The 17,788-nt window shown below is 35.4% G+C and overlaps 1 protein-coding gene across 5 annotated transcripts in view; it reads left to right on the top strand.

Moving 5' to 3' along the window:
* Nucleotides 1-17,579, top strand: part of Dlish (Dachs ligand with SH3s) — a 206,694-nt gene extending 189,115 nt beyond the window's left edge. For 4 of the 5 annotated variants that reach the window (XM_067135166.2, XM_067135168.2, XM_067135169.2 and 1 more), the window contains exon 7: nucleotides 14,697-17,579. In XM_067135166.2, the coding sequence (XP_066991267.1) occupies nucleotides 14,697-14,861 (165 nt within the window). In that variant the 3' untranslated portion in view covers nucleotides 14,862-17,579. The remainder of the gene's footprint in view (nucleotides 1-14,696) is intronic. The other variant, XR_011017519.1, reaches the window with a different exon arrangement.
* Nucleotides 17,580-17,788: the final 209 nt, after the last annotated feature.

Here is a 17,788-nt window from a genome sequence, read left to right as displayed (position 1 = left end):
TAAGTAAGTGGAAGCAATGCCAGGACTCGGCTAAGGGCCCCGTGGTCGCCAACCCACGCTCCGAAGTTCAGAGCCCCTTGGGTGAGAAGGGGGAGAACTGAGGAGGATCAAGGGGGGTGTTGCGGAAGGGGGAAGTGGCATGAGAGGGTATTGTGTAAATTGTGAAAGATTGATTCCTTATTTGTTGACTTCAGGTTATTTAAAAAGGAGATGAGAAAATCGAAAAGGGGATTGGGTTTCTCAGAAATATCATTCAGATTAAGATTTGGATTGAAAAACTGGTCAAGGTGTATAAAACAGTTTTCGGTGATGTCTAGGAGAGGGCCTTTATTTAGAGTGCTGAGAATTTCAATATCCTGGTTTATTGTAGTGAAAGCATGTTTTGTGTCATGTATGTGTTGTCCCACTGCCGAAAATCTGTTGTGCTTTATTGCATTAACGTGTTCAAAGTACCTAATTTTGAAGTTGCGACCAGTTTGACCTATGTAAGAAGAATTACAGTTGTGGCACTTAAAACGGTATACGCCTGATTTAGAAAAGACACTTGTTCTATTTAAGGAGTGGGAATTATGTAATAATTCAAGGTTTCTATTATTAGTTCGAAAAGAAATCATAGTATTATGTTTTTTGAAGACATTAGCTATACTATAGGTATTTGCATTGAATGTGAATGTGGTGTAAGCAGCTGGTTTGGGAATATCTTTTAAGAGTGTTGTGTTAGGGCGGTGTCTAAATTTGTTAATGATTTGTTCAATAAAATAAGAATTATAACCGTTAAATTTGGCAATAGAGCGGATGATGTTTAGTTCTTTATTTAAATTATCCTTTGATAGCGGAATTTTGAAGGCGCGGTTAACCATACTGTTGTATGAAGCACGTTTATGTGACTGTGGGTGAAAAGAGTCTTGTTTTATGGTATTAGCTGTATGTGTGGGTTTTCTGTAAATCATATATGATAATGAGGAAGGTAATCTGTTTATTGTTATGTCTAGAAAATTAATAGATTTGTTTGATTCTGTTTCAAGAGTGAATTTAATATGTGGATCAATTTTATTGAGGCTATTAAGAGTAGAAGCTGCATTGAAAACTCTATCATCCAGTATAACAAATGTGTCATCCACATATCTAGCCCAAAATAATACATGTTTAAAGTCGTCATTGTTATCAATGAAATTGTGTTCTAAAAAGTCTAGGTATATTTCTGCAAGGATCCCTGAGGCTGGAGAGCCCATAGCTAAACCATCTTGTTGATAAATTGTATTGTCGAAGATGAAGAAGTTGTTAGTAACTACTAATTTTAAGAGGGTCATAAAATCATTAATTTCAAGTTTGCTTAAGCAACTATATGTATTTAAGTTATTTTCAATAATAGGAAATAATTTTCTGATATTAATACTGGGATACATATTGACAATATCGAAAGAGTGTAGAGAGTGGTGTGGTTGGATTTTGAAGTTATTTAATTTCTCAACTAGTTCTATGGTGTTTTTTACAGACTTATTCGATAAAAATTTGTAATTATTCTTAAGAAATTTATGAATGAATTGTGCTAATTTGTAAAGTGGGCTGGGTCTGTAATTAATAATTGGTCGAATAGGGACGTCAGTTTTATGAATTTTAGGGAGAGATTTAGCGGTTGGTAGGCCTGGATTCATGCTTAATAATTTTGTTTTTTCATGTTCAGTAAATAAGAAAGAAGAGTTCTTAAGGGTTTGTTTTAGAAGACGTTGAATTTGTTGGGTAGGATCTTTCTTTGTTATAGAAAAGGAATTATTGCTGAAGAAATTTTTGGTTTTCTCGATATAATCAACTTTATCCATTATTACTGTAGTGTTACCTTTGTCAGCTTTTGTGATGATGAGGTCCTGGTCTTTAATTTTCTTTTTGAGGTTAAGAATGTGTTTACGTTCAACGAAGGGAACAGTGTTGCTATTATCATTGGATGTGTAAATCTTATTAAGTTTTCTTTTTACATCAAGTCTAATTTCGTCCTGTAGTTCTAAAGGCATTTTTTTGATAGCCAATTCAGATTCAGTGATTGTATTAAAAACACTGTTATTTTTATTTAAGTTAGGCCAGTTATGTTTAGGGCCTTTTGATAGGATTAAGTTATCATTATCATCTAGGGTTGTTTTGGATAAGTTTATAACAGGGGGGTGGAACTTACTAATTATACTGTCATGATTTTTTGGTTCATTAGGTAATTTAGTAAAAGGTTTCCTTGTCGTAGAGATATTTTTGAGATTGTTAAGTTTTCTGTCTAGAATTGATTGCTTTTTGGAAAGTATGAAGAATAATTTATCGTCTATATGGGATTGAAATAAGTCCCATTGAGCACTTGATAGTAGGCGAGTTGCTTCGAGGTGAGATTCGTAAAGACGATTGTTTAGGAAAGATTTCTTCCTATAAAGGAATTTAATTTCATTGGTTAACCATATCTTGTTAATTTTCTTTTGTGTTCTTGAACAATCATAAGAATTGCGGGGCGCAACCAATCTAATAGGCATAGGTCACACTTTGTATCCCCTCTCTCGCTTTCTATTGTGTAGCTCTACTAGCACTGTTGAGTAGCTGCATCTTGTTTAGTGTTGTTTGAAAGCGCAATGGTTAATTTACCTGCATCTTTCTCGAGTGCATGAACCGGGCGAGTTGGCTGTGCGGGTAGGGGCGCACAGCTGTGTGCTTGCATCCAGGAGATAGTAGGTTCGAGCCCCACTGTCGGCAGCCCTGAAGATGGTTTTATTTGGTTTCCCATTTTCACACCAGGCAAATGCTGAGGCTGTACCTTAATTAAGGCCATGGATGCTTCCTTCCAATTCCTAGGGCTTTCCTATCCCATCGTCGCCATAAGACATATGTGATAGTGCAACGTAAAGCCAATTGTAAGACTGCCTCTAGTACATGCTATAACCATAGTGATCTCCCAGGCACATTGCGCCTGATTTTGCAATAATATGTAAGGTATGTTTTTCCAAGATTTATTGATTAAAATAGGTTATAGAACTCATTTTATAACTAAACATTATAAGAATATATAAATAATTATGAAAACAAGTACATTTCGTAAGCTGGTCTATCAAGCACATTGCGCCCAATCATGAAATTAATGCTTCTGTTTATTTTATTTTTTTCAGAGGTTTTATGCGAATATCTCAAAGAAAGTTTATGATCTTACCAATCCTGTGGATCTTTCCAAAATGAGTTATTTAGAAAATGATAGTGATGAAGACATCTTGTATAAGGAATTTCGAGAAGAAAGTGACATCACTTCACAGGATGAAGTAGAAGAGCGCTTTTGTGGTTCAGAAACAGAGCAGGAGTGTGAGGAGACTGATGAGGGAGATTCACATGCAGTTACCAATTACTTTTTGGGAAAGGATCGAATTACTAAGTGGTGTGATAATCCATCAGCGAGAAGTGTACGAATGGGACCTCATAACATTCTTACTCACCTCCCTGGGGTTATTGGAAATGCTACGTTGGTGAAAACTGTTGTAGATTGTCAGAAAAATGTTATTTTTGATGAAATATTAGAAAATATAGCCAGATACACAAATCAGTACATAGAAAGCATCAATGATCATTTTTCCAGAGAAAGTGACATAAAAACCATGGTTGTTATAGAAATTAAGGCTTTCATCGCATTACTGTACCTAGCAAGGGCCTACATAGGAAACAGCAGAGTCTCGAAGAACTCTGGGGGAGTAATGGTGATGGAATCAAAAAATTTGACCTTGTGATGAGTATTAAAAGGTTTGAAACTCTGATTCATTGTGTACGTTTCGATGATCGTGATAATAGAGCGGCGAGAAAAACAGAAGATTGGCTTGCTCCAATATGTGATATTTTCACCACTTTTGTGCACAACTGTCAGAACTCTTATAGTCTAGGGGAAAACACAACAATAGACAAAATGATTCCCGGTTTTCGTGGTAGATGCCCTTTTCGATAATTCATACCGTCGAAACCAAACAAATATGGAATCAAAATTTACACTCTCATTGATTCAAGAATGTTTTATTCCTATAATTTGAAAATTTACTGTGGGAAACAACCTCAAGGGTCTTTCCTTTTTAGTAACAAGCCAGCTCAAGTAGTTAAACAATTGGCTGAACCCTTATTTGGTTCTGGTCGTAACATAACTGTGGATAATTGGTTCAGTGTCCTACTCGTTGGCTGAATGGTGAGCATACTGGCCTCGGTTCAGAGGGTTCCGGGTTCGATTCCTGGCCAGGTCGGGGATTTTAACCTTCATTGGTTAATTCCAGTGGCTCGGGGTCTGGGTGTTTGTACTGTCCCCAACATCCCTGCAACTCACACACCACATATAACACTATCCTCCACCACAATAACACGCAGTAACCTACACATGGCCGATGCTGCCCACCCTCATCGGAGGGTCTGCCTTACGAGGGCTGCACTAGGCTAGAAATGCCACACGAAATTATTATTACTGGTTCAGTGACCTAGGTCTTGTCGTACTAAAACAGAAAAAGAATGTCTTTTGTTGGTACTCTGAAAAAGAATAAAAGACAGCTGCCACCACATTTTGTTGCTACCAAAGGTAAACAACAATTTACTAGCATGTTTGGCTTCAGTAAAGAGACTAACTTAGTGCCATGTGTCCATTCTTGTGTCCACACTTCATGATGATAAATCAATCGATCCTGATTCTGGAGAGAAAAAGAAGCCAAACATAATTACATTCTATAATTCAACAAAGGGAGGAGCAGGTACTGTAGACAAAATGTCAGCTACATTTGATGTAACTCGAAACATCAAGCAATGGCCAATGATCATATTTTTTGCAATGCTGAATATAAGCGATATCAATTATCTACCTTTGTAATGGATTACAACCAATGCCGAGAAGACTCTTGCTGAAACAATTGTCCCATGTACTGGTGATTGAAGAAATTACCCGATGAAATACAAAAACTGTTGGAATGCCCACAGACCTCCAGCAGAGGCTGAAAAGATTTTGTCCTTGCACAGAAGAAGAAAAAGATGATGAGTCAACCTTAGGACCATCCAAAAGACGTCAATGCACCACTGCAACTGGACTCAAATGAATGTCAAAATATGAATGCAAGAAACGTAAGAATGCAACTTGTTTGTCACATGCAAATTTTGTGTGTAATTTGTGCTAAAGCAATCCTTCCTAGTGCTATTGAGAAGGAAAATCAAATCAAGTGACATTTGAATGTTTCTACTACAACATTCCTGTATGCCACCCATTCTCCTTCCATATCCTGAGCCTGCCTATCTATTGTATGGAACTTTTCATTACTCATATCCATGTACTTCTGTCTATGTTATATCAGTCATATTACAGTTCACAGTTTATTTGATTACTTTTTAGGTAGGCTGTAAGATTTTAGTATTATTATTAGCTGTTGTGTAAACAAAATATGCTTAATTCTCAGAAATATTATTTTGCAAATAAAATGTGATTGTTTTCAATAAAAGATATATAATACAATAAAATATACCTTTTTTTTAAACCTAAAAATATTTCATGGTTAGAAGAATGATTTAAATAAACTTACATACCTTAGTTCTACAAGTGCCTATTGGGCTCATTGCGCTTGTTGATGTGACTTTCAGCATTGTGCCCGACAGAAGGTTAAAGGAGATACCAGATACCAATTTCCACGCCTGTAACGTTTTTGAGATTTAAGTATTCTCATAAAAATAATTCTACTCCTTCTTCACTTCTTTTCACCCCCTCCCCCATTACGTGGATTTTCCAAAAACAAAAATAGGTGTTTATTTTTAAAGGAGATTCCAAATACCGATTTCCACGTCTGTAACATGTTAAGTTTTTGATATATGATGTAGATATATTAATTTTAAAAATTTACCCACTTTTCATTTCTTTTCACGCTCCTTAAGTGGATTTTCCAGAAACAAAAAAAATCTGGTACTTTATTTTTAAAGGAGATTCCAAATACCAATTTTCACGTCTGTAACATCTTCAGTTTTTGAGATATAAGTATCATCATAAAAATAATTCTACTCCTTCTTCACTTCTTTTCACCCCTTCGCCCATTACGTGGAATTTCCAAAATAAAAAATACCTGTTTATTTTAAAAGGAGATCACAAATACCAATTTTCACGTCTGTAACATATTCTGTTTATCAACATATATACTGTAACTTACCTTACTTGCTCGTGCAATATGAAGAGAAGTCTATTTCATCTGAATAAACCTGTAATATTCTTACCTAAAAGCACAATTGGATATCAATATCTCAAAACTCATAATATCAACTTTAATGACCGTATAATGTAAATCTCATGGCCTAGTATAATCTTATTTATAAGAACACCCCAACTAGAGTATGATCCCAGTGTATGGGACCCTCACCGGGATTACTTGATTCAAGAACGGGAACAAAATCCAAAGAAAAGCAGCTCGATTTGTTCTGGGTGATATCCAACAAAAGAGTAGCGTTACAAAAATGTTGCAAAATTTGGGCTGGGAAGATTTGGGAGAAAGAAGACCAGCTGCTCGACTAAGTGGAATGTCATAGACAAGAAAAATGTTCCACTGATCAATACTATTTATTGTGAGTGAATTATTGCACTAGTACCGGTTTTGGCCTTTCTTGGCCATCAGCTAGCACACAATATTTACAGTCATTAGACAAAATTACAAAGATGTTACGTTAGAGCATCCGGATGTCTAATGAAAAATGGAAGTAAAATATATTGCAATATGTTGCGTTAAAATATCTCTGATTAAAAGTGGTGATGGTTACAATAAACTAAAACCTATTGAGTGAGCATGGACATGGGTACATAAACACATTAAAATATATAGGCCACATCATAAGACACTAAAAATATAGCACATTAAACACATTAAAACATTGTATATTTTAAAAACGTCTATTAAAATTTGAGTTCATGTTGCGTAGCATTCATTCTTCAATCCTGTTGTAGTTCTTGTGTTAATTAAGTTGTATTAGGTGATCAACGAGAATGTTCTATGGCTGATATACTTTGTAGTGGTATGTTATAAGAACTCTTGTCATTAAAATTTGAAAATTGAGTACTGTGCAATTCAACTGTTGATGTAGTCCAGTAAGATTTATATATACAGCGAGACAGGGTTTGATTTCAGAGCAGTTGGTGGTGACACCTCTCTCGTCTATGCACGTTATATGGTTGTTATCTGTAAAGAAAAGCTAATATGAGTATAGCGTGTGTATGAAGGAATGCCTGGATGTATTTATGAATGAAAAGAGTACTTCCTATTGTTGCTGTGGAGGTTGTGTACCGATATGTTTGGAGATTAGTTGTGTTCTGCTACGAGTACGTCTAGGGCTCATGTTAGTTGTGTGGATCTCCTGCTTCTGGAATATTAGCAGAAATATATATCGACCACCTAGAACACACATCAATTAATAAAATAGATAATATACATTTTTGGTGTAGATTTGTCGACGATATCTTCGTAATTATAGATAATAGATTCACTGATGCAGATACGATACTAGACAAACTTAACAATTTAGACCCCCAAATTAAATTCACTAAAGAAACTGAAAATAACCGTACCTTAAATTACTTGGCTTGACAATAACCAGGCACGACACCCACTTATCTTACAAGATCTATAGGAAACCCACACGCACTTTAAATACCATAAAAAATGACTCCGTTCATCCTAACACACACAAAAGAGCAGCCTATTATAGTATGATACATAGAGCTTTCAATATCCCAATGACAATAGAAGATCGAAATAATGAATTAAAATTAATCCACGATATAGCCAAATACAATGGATACAGCAAAGAAATGGTCAACAAAATCATTCAGAAAATAAAATCCCAACCTAAAACTAAATTAATCAAAACAGCCAAACCCAAAAAAGATTATGTCCTATTTACCTTCAACAACACCAATATATATACTATAACTAATGTCTTTAAGAAACACAACCTGAAAATAGCATTCAAAACCACACACAACAGCACCAACACTATACACAACACCAAAACAGTCAATAATAATAATAAATACAACCAATCAGGTGTCTACCGTATCAAATGTAACAACTGTGACACAAGCTACATTGGACGTACAGGCAGAAACTTCACCGTCCATTATAATGAACACATAAATGCAGTAAAGCACAACCATTTCTCATCAATAGGTCAACATGTAGAAGAATCTAAGCACAATTTCACGGACGTCAATAATGACATGATGATATTAAACATAAACTCTAAGGGCCCCCTGCTCAACATAACCGAAGATTTCTATATTTCTCTGGATCAATATGCTAACCCCAATCATAACATTAACGACATTACAGAGAAAACCAGTATCATATTTGACAAAGCCATTCCTGCAATAAAGAATGACTATCTCAAATTAGTAAACACACGTCATAACAAACCGACGAATCACAAACCTAACCCCGCCCCTACCTCCACAATAGCCACTCCTCCTTCCCCTCCACCAACATCCCTCCACACAGCTAACATGAGCCCCAGACGTACTCGTAGCAGAAAACAACTAATCTCCAAACATATCGGTACACAACCTCCACAGCAACAATAGGAAGTACTCTTTTCATTCATACATATATCCAGGCATTCCTTCATACACACGCTAAATATACCATGTTTTAATGTGTTTAATGTGCTATATTTTTAGTATCTTATGATGTGGCCTATATATTTTAATGTGTTTATGTACCCATGTCCATGCTCACTCAATAGGTTTTAGTTTATTGTAACCATCACCACTTTTAATCAGAGATATTTTAACGCAACATATTGCAATATATTTTACTTCCATTTTTCAGTAGACATCCGGATGCTCTAACGTAACATCTTTGTAATTTTGTCTAATGACTGTAAATATTGTGTGCTAGCTGATGATGGCCAAGAAAGGCCGAAACCGGTACTAGTGCAATAATTCACTCACAATAAATAGTATTGATCGGTGGAACATTTTTCTTGTCTATTACATTGAATCCAATCAATACGGAATATGAAACTTATAAATAATAATAAGTGGAATGTCAACAATGATACAAAAGTTTGTTGAGATCCACCTATTCAATACACATTGGGTTCTTAAAAATTAAGATTTACATCTTGTCATATTAATTGGACATGTTTTGCCCATTGTATGGGCATCATCAGCTGTAATCTCATGCCTGAAAGATAAAGATCAGGATCCTGATTACTCTGATCAAAATGTTACATAGAGAAACACATGTGTTAAAAAAATGAGGAGACATGTTACGAGTTCCTAAATGACAATTTAGACAATTAAAACATGTTTAAAAGTATGTTCAAGCAAAATGATTAATGTTGGTGCAATTTTTCATTAAAATCTTTAAAAAAAAAATTAAAATAGCCAAACTCTCCTTATTTACATGAATGATAAGAAAGTTTATGGCAAAAATTATGGCCTTGAGGTACAAGATCAAAATATGAATGGAATCTGGTTAAATGCAACCCAGTTTTAAGTCATAGAATGGTTACAGTGAGCCTTAAGTGGCTTAATCATTTAAAGAAGACATTAAATATTCTTGTAGAAAGCTTATAATATTATCACTGAGTATACAGCTGTGTGACTGATGGAGTTGTTGTTATTGAACCCGTATTTGTGAGGTGAGTCCGAGGTGGTCTTATTTTTGTTGAAAAAATAATGAAAGGTTCACGGTTGAGTGTTGCTGTGTGTGTCTTTACTAACTGATGCGATTGTTTCCTTGTTGTGCTAATAGTCAAATGGGAGCGCTCGTTCTTGATGTCGGCTATAGCTTGAATGATGAGAACTACTATTGATGAGGGATGTGTGGTGAAGAATCTGTAATGAGAGGAGGGTAGAAAACTTCAAAATTTGAAGAAAAGGCGGCTATATTTGGCAAGAAACGCTGTGTATACATTTACTTACCCTCTCGATTTTTGTGGTGTGAGCTAGTTGCCTTTGCAGTGTCAGAACGAGTGACACTTGCATTTCTTGTATTGCATCTGTGTGGAATTGAGGGAGGGGGGTGTGGTTCAGAAGAGGAGATGGGCGGAGTGTTAAGCTTTCGCACTGTTGGCTGTGGGAGGTTAGTAGGGGCAGACACGGAGGGAGTTACCTTTAATGGAATGGTGGGATAAGAATACATTTGATTTCCAAATTTTTAGAAAACCTACTCATACCCCACTAACATTTAAAAATTCATCAGTAGGCCCTAAACCTTCTACAGTTTAATTTACAGAGCCTTAAAAATCCCTCTAACACCTAAGAATTGAAAAAAAAAATCAATTATATAAAGAATTTGGCAAAAAATGGTTTTAAAACAGAAAACCGAATAATCAACAGGATTAAACTTAAATTAGCAACAAACCTTATCCCAGATAAACTCAAAAAATCTAAGTTTGCCATTTTCACCTACAATAATCCAAGTATTTACCAGGTGACAAATTCCTTAAAAAAGCAAAATATCAACATTGCCTTTAGGACAACAAACACTAACCACAACCTGTATCTCAAGTTCAGGCATATACAGACTCAAATGCACGCACTACGCACTGTGACGTTTCGTATATTGGGCAAACAGGCCGGAGTTTCTTTACAAGATATCAAGAGCACTATATTGCCAATAAACACAACAAGTTCTCAGCCATGAGTTCCCACATGAAAGATACAGGGCATCATTTTACAACTATCGTACAGGATCTTACAATTATCAAAAGAGTGAGCAAAGGGAAATTAATGAATGAATTAGAAACCATTTATATTTACTTAGATCAATACTATAATAAAAACCTCAATCTCAATGACTTAATGATAGTAAAATATCCCTTATACGAGATTTTTCCCAACTTGTTACAATCACTAAATTTAAATCAAAATGAAATTCTTAAAATGACATTACAAAATCTCCCACCATTCCATTAAAGGTAACTCCCTCTGTGTCTGCCCCTACTAACCTCCCACAGTCAACAGTGCGTAAGCTTAACGCTCTGCCCATTTCCTCACCTGCACCTCCCTCAATTCCACACAGATACAATACAAGAAAAGCAAGTGTCACTCATTCTGACGCTGCAAAGGCAACTAGTTCACACCACAAAAATTGAGAAGGTAAGTAAATGTATACACAGTGTTTCTTGCCAAATAGCTGTCTTTTTGTCAAACTTAAAGTCTTTCTACCCTCCTCTCATTACAGATTCTTCACCACACATCCCTCAGTAGTCGTTCTCATCATTCAATCTATAGCCAACATCAAGCACAAGTGCTCCCATTTGACTATTAGCACAATGAGGAAACAATCACATCAGCTAGTAAAGACACACACGGCAACACTCAACCGTGAAACTTTCATAATCTTTTCAACAAAAATAAGACCACCTCGGACTCACCTCACAAATACGGGTTTAATAACAACAACTCCATCAGTCACACAGCTATATACTCGGTGATAATACTATAAGCTTTCTACTAGAATATTTAATGTCTTTAAATGATTAAGTCACTTAAAGTTCATTGTAACCATTCTACGACTTCAAATTGGGTTGCCTTTTAACCAGATTCCATTCATGTTTTGATCTTGTACCTCAAGGCCATAATTTTAGCCATAGACTTTCTTATTGTTCATGTAAATAAGGACAGTTTGGCTATTTTTAAATGTTTTAATTATGTAAATTGTCATTTAGGAACTCTCAACAAGTTTCCTCATTTTTATAACACGTATGTTTCTCTGTGTAACATTTTAACTAGAGTAATCAGGATCCTGATCTTTATCTTTTAGGCATGAGATTACGGATGATGATGCCCATACAATGGGCGAAATGTGCCGTTAAATTAGTATGACAAGATGTAAATCTTAATTTTTAAGAACCCAATGTGTATTGAATAGGTGGATCTCAATAAACTTCTGTATCATTGTTGAATTAATGTACATTTCAGTACGGACCAGTCATGAGATTTGTAACATGTAAGTGGTACAAAGGGCACTAGGAAAGTTTTGAAATGTGAGTGAGTGCTTTAGACCTTTTCAAAATAATTTCCACCACACTCAATATACCTCTGCACACGTCGAAAGCAGTCACTGAACCAACTCTGCCACTTTTCTTCCGTTACATTTTCACACTCTTGATCCCATGCTGCCAGAAGCTCCTCATCGGATGCAAAACGCCTCCCTTTCAGCTTCATCTTCACTTCTGGGAAGAGTGCGGAGTCACATGGGGCAAGATCAGGAGACTGTATGGAGGGTGATTAAGCACAGTCAATCCTGATCTGGCAAGAAAATCCAGTGTTACATTAGCACGATGTGCTGGAGCATTGTCGTGATGCAAGAGCCAAATGTTGAGCCGTGACCTTGAGAGCCTGGATGACCCGAGGCAGACAAGTCTCACTGCCCTTTGTGTTTCTAGCACAACACGAGTCAGGATGCCCTGTTTAGTGAAGAATGCTGCAATCATCCTTTTCTTCAATGCCCTTGACTTTCGCACAGTCACAGGAGTACCCTCATTTTCAAACAGCCACACCTTGTTCTGGGAGTTTGTTGGGACATCGTAATAATAAACCCAAGTTTTTTTCACCTATAATGATGCTATTGATGATACGCGAAGTCCCATTTTCAGACTGTTTTAGCATTTTTCGGCACCATTTCACTCGATGTACCCTTTGTTCCTCTGAAAGTGAATGGGGCACCCAAAGGAAACAAACCTTTTTAACATGGAGATGGTCGTGTAGAATTGAATGAATAGCTGGTGCAGGGATGTGGAGGGTCTCTTCTACCTGCTGATACGTCAACCGCCTCTCTTGCTGCAACATTTTCCTCACAGCTTCAATGTTTTCCTCAGTCACCGATACAGACGGTAGCCCGGAACGAGAATTGTCTTCAACCGCAAAATTTCCCCTCTGGAACTCTTTGTACCAGCGGAAAATTGTTGTCCTATGTGGACAGTCTTTCCCCAGCACAGGAGTCATTTCTTTCAGACACTGGTCAACAGTTAATCCACGAGCAAAATTGTAGCGGATAATTGCGCAATATTCACCTTTAGACCACACTGACATCTTAACTTGCTTTGAATCCCACTGCTTGGTAACAACTGGTGTGAAGGTCGTTCCTAGCTGTCTTCTACACCGGTTTTCACCCCTCTTTTCATCCCTCACCAACAGGGGTGTCCAGCCAACCGTTTTTGCGTATTGCAAAACTTTCCTAGTGCCCTTTTTATGTTCTGAGCTGTCAGTGGAGAGATGGCTTGGGAGGACATCAGTAGACGAATAAGTTTGAATATTGTCTTTAAAAGTAGTAAAGATCACAATATGAAGATAAAGTTGGAATTCAAGAGGACAAATTGGGGCATATGTTCGTTTGTAGGAAGGGGAGTTAGATATTGGAATAACTTACCAAGGGAGATGTTCAATAAATTTCCAATTTCTTTGCAATCGTTTAAGAAAAGGCTAGGAAAACAACAGATAGAGAATCTGCCACCTGGGCGACTGCCCTAAATGCAGATCAGTAGTGATTGATTGATTTGAATATCAGCTGTTATGCGCATAGCCTTTATTACTACCTATTTTGACGTCACAAAACCCTTCATTTGGATGTAGAGCTATTGCTTGTTTTTTTTAATATTTTTTTTATTACATGGAAACACTTTAAAGCACTGGTTTATGAATTTAGACTAGAATACTATTAGAAAAGAAATCTCTACAGCCAACTTCTAATTATAATTCTACAATGCAACTAAGAAAGAAAATAAGAAACAAGTCATCTTTTCCATCTTCTATGCTTGACATCAGTCATGTTAATGGGCTTATTTCTTCTATTAGTCCTGGGTTAGTGATGATTCTCAGCGATCATCGATCAGGGCTTCCATGTCTCCTCTCTACTCTCTATTTAGAATTCCATCTTCATTTTAGCTAAAACCACGGAAAGATATTGTACTGATCTCATTCTTCTTGCACTGCAACTTAGAATTTTCTTGTTAGACTCCAAAATAGTTCTTGCTGACACTTCAATCTTTTAACGTATACTTGCCTTTATGAATTTTAAATCTTACAATACTTTACATAAATCAATATATTACATAAATATTTTACTCCTGTATACGTATTTGTTTCAAAAATGTAATATTTTACATTGTGGTTATGTATTTATTTAATTATGCTGTAATTATAATCTTAGGTTTTGTTAACTTCTTTCAACCAACTTATTTTTGTTCCTATCTTACAGATTTTGTCATAATATGAAAGGTCTCTGTGTCAATAACAGACTTCTGCATTCTTATAATTTGTTTCATCTGTTCACATCACCAATTTACATTCAATGACAAGTTTTTGCAATGTAAACAATATTATACATATATACTCACAGTTAAAAGTGATTTGATAGAATATGAGTGTGTTCTTGTAGAATGAAATATATTCAATAAGTGTATTTTTGTTACAGGCATGTTATAGAGTTGTGTTATATTTTGTCTTTCAACAGACTGAAAAATTTAAAAGTAATTTTTCATACACCAGTCACAGAGCTGTGAACTATGTGAAGGTTCATTTTTAGAAAGTTATATTTAAACCTTGAAAAATTCCTACTCTGAAATTAGGCAGTATATCTGCATTTATGAGAAATATTGCAGTATAAATTCCAAATTTCCTCAGAATTTATTAACAATGATCCTAATAATCTCAAAGATATGATTTTAATGTACTGTTTTTCTCCTAGGCACAAGCACCGGATGACTTGTCTGTTCGCCGAGGAGACTGGATCTACGCGGATCTGAATAATCAGACTGTTGATGGTTGGCTATGGGCATATGCACCTAAAACTCGGAAGTACGGTTTCATCCCCAAAGCATATGCTCGCCCTCCGGCTATGACAAGTTTGTAGTTGCTACATGTCATAAGTTATGTTTTAGAAAAGAATCTACATGCCTGGTAATCAGAAGTTGCTAGTGCAAACTGGTCAGACAAGGAAAGAGTAAAATATCTGAAGAAGTTGGACATATTTTGTAATACTAGAGAATTGAGGCTGTGTGAGTTATTCTGTTGTACAGTTCTCATTTTAAAAGAAAAGAATGCATATGACATTTTAATATATACTAAGAAATTTACCTGATTTAGTAATTGTGGACTGGACTGTGAGCTGTAATTTGCATAGATTTTGTCAATTTAGAAGTCCTAACTGAAGAATCCATCTTCCATTTCTGTCAGTGTCTTCTAAGTATTTTCTCAACTATGAACATTTATTTAAATGAAGTCATTTGTGTTGTCCATTATTGAAGTATTTATTTAATAACAGAGTTGTTCTCTCCATCATTTTGTAAGAGGACAAATATTACTTACAGACTGATGGATAACTTATTTGATCTGCTTTCCTCTGTATGAAGAGTATCAACCTAAGTTGCATCAGGAAGTGCAGACCAGAGCTAGTAATTCAGCATCCAGTTGCTCATAATATATATGTAGGTTAAGCGTTGATGCTAATGTGCTGTCACTCAGTCATCATGAAAATAGAAGTAACTTAAAGCTGTGATATAGTCACTGTTAAATTTCTCATTTAGTTACATTCTCTCTAGTTGAACTTGTTGGTGAGGTATAAGTGTTTGCAATTTTGTTTAATATCAGTAAATAACTTTCTGAAATTCAGTCCTGATTATGGTGTTCTGTAATAATTTTGTTTGACTATTGCTAGCCTGGTGCAGCCCTTGTTAGGCAGGGACCTTCCAGTGAGGGTAGGCAGCATCTACTGTGTATGGGAAATTGTGTACTAGTGTGGTTGAGTATAGTGTTATGTGTGGTATATGAGTTGAAGGTATGTTGGGGACATAAACTCAGTCTCCAGGCCAAGGAAATTAACTGTAAAATCCCTTGACTTGACCAGAAATTGAACCCTGAGGACTGAAGGCTAAGATGCTGACCATTCAGCCATAGAGGTGGACACAGTATTCTATGAAGCCATGCTATACTTCCTTGCTGCTATACATTACCACTTCTAGCCTTATTTCATCACCTTGTGTTGTTTCATGACATTAATTTATTAATACTCTGTATTTCTCCTTCCCAACCATAATCTGTTCCCACCCTCATTTTCTTGACATTGAGTATTGAAATATGAGATTATATCAAAAGCCATCCATCCTGCTTTTCCATTGTAAACTACTGGAACTTTAATAAGAACATTGTAATTTTTTTAAAAGTATCATCATTTGTTATTTATTCTTAAATATAGATATATATTACAGAAGTTATGTTTCCTGTGGCACTTGTTGCACAATAATGTAAGACAGAAAGAAAAGAAGCACAACAGAGAAAGAATTGGAATACTTCTGTAAAACATTAATTACTCAAAGAACAATAGTGAACAGGTTTCTTGTTACACTAGTAGGGACTCCTAATTTTTGCAAATGGTGTTTTCACAAATTATAAATTGTGAGGTAAATGTTACACAAGTGTTTTTTGAGGTCTATTTCATGATGTGATCATTTCATAATTGTGACATATCACAAATTTTAATAATTTTACCATCCACAAATTCTTTTGTAATTCACAATCTTTTATGAATATATGTGTATTTTACTATTCTTTTTTGCAGTTTTATACAAATTTTACAATAAAAACCATGATATATCGCAGTACATCATTCATCAGTCAGTCTCATACAAATTACATTTCCGGATATCAAAATTAATTCCTACGCTTTCTAGCGATTCTACATGTGTCTCATTTAAACTTTTTAGTGCCAGGAACCTGTATTGTAAGTTCAGACTTAATCTCTGAATATTTTAAACAGTCCTTTATTTCAAAAATGTAATTCCCTGAAGAGAAAAATAATTTCATTTCACCAATTACAAATATTGAAGTATTCATGGTCTTTAAGCCTTTTCAGTCATGGAATTACGGTGTTCTTCCCCAGTCTGGCAGTGGGCTCATCGGTTATTTATTTATTTATTTATTTATTTATTTATTTATTTATTTATTTATTTATTTATTTATTTATTTATTTATTTATTTATTTATTTATTTATTTATTTATTTTTGCATGTATAAATATATTTGGTATAACTCAGAATATGATATACAGTATTTCATTACTTGATATTATTGAATGATGTACAGAATATTGTGTTAACATGTTTTGAATGTTTTCAGTAAGCTTCTTGCATACATGTTTTGATTGGAACAGTTTCCTTTATTGCATGCAGTATCTGTAATGAATGGTGTGAAAGTGTTTTTCATAGGTTTGGATGGTGTATGCATTTCATTGGGCTTGGCTGACTGATATTTGACAGCACCTTCTGGCCCAGTGAGGAAAGCATCAGGAAACCACCTCATTACTAATTTCCTTAGTATGCTGCTTCAGAGACCCCTAGGCTGCTTACGACAGGTGGTGCTGGATGTGTTGAGGTTCCAACCATCCTTGGGCGGAGAACTCAAGACATGTGCTCTTTGCTAAAAGGGTTCACTTCTGAGCAGAATTATTAGTGTAGCAAGGTGAATTTTCTAGAATTCTTGGGTACACTCATTAACATTATTAGTATTGTTATTGCCACATAAGCTTATGATATTTACTTTATGATGCATTAAAAATTAAAATTATCTCAGCTTATTTACTGACTTTATTTACCACTTTACACCTTCTTGTCTTGTTTTTTACTGGTTTTTTACCACTTAAGTATTTTTTTCCACTGATAAGCATTTTATTTGCCATTTTCTGAGGTCCCTATACATCAGTAATGAGTAGTATTTCCACGGATATTTACAACAACTTGCTACCTCTCTCGCATGCTTTGAATGCAGTTTTTAATTTGTTTTTAA

Source organism: Anabrus simplex, chromosome 1 (assembly GCF_040414725.1).
Source record: "Anabrus simplex isolate iqAnaSimp1 chromosome 1, ASM4041472v1, whole genome shotgun sequence".
In the NCBI taxonomy this organism is placed as follows: domain Eukaryota; kingdom Metazoa; phylum Arthropoda; class Insecta; order Orthoptera; family Tettigoniidae; genus Anabrus; species Anabrus simplex.
This window is presented reverse-complemented; position numbering and strand designations above follow the sequence as displayed.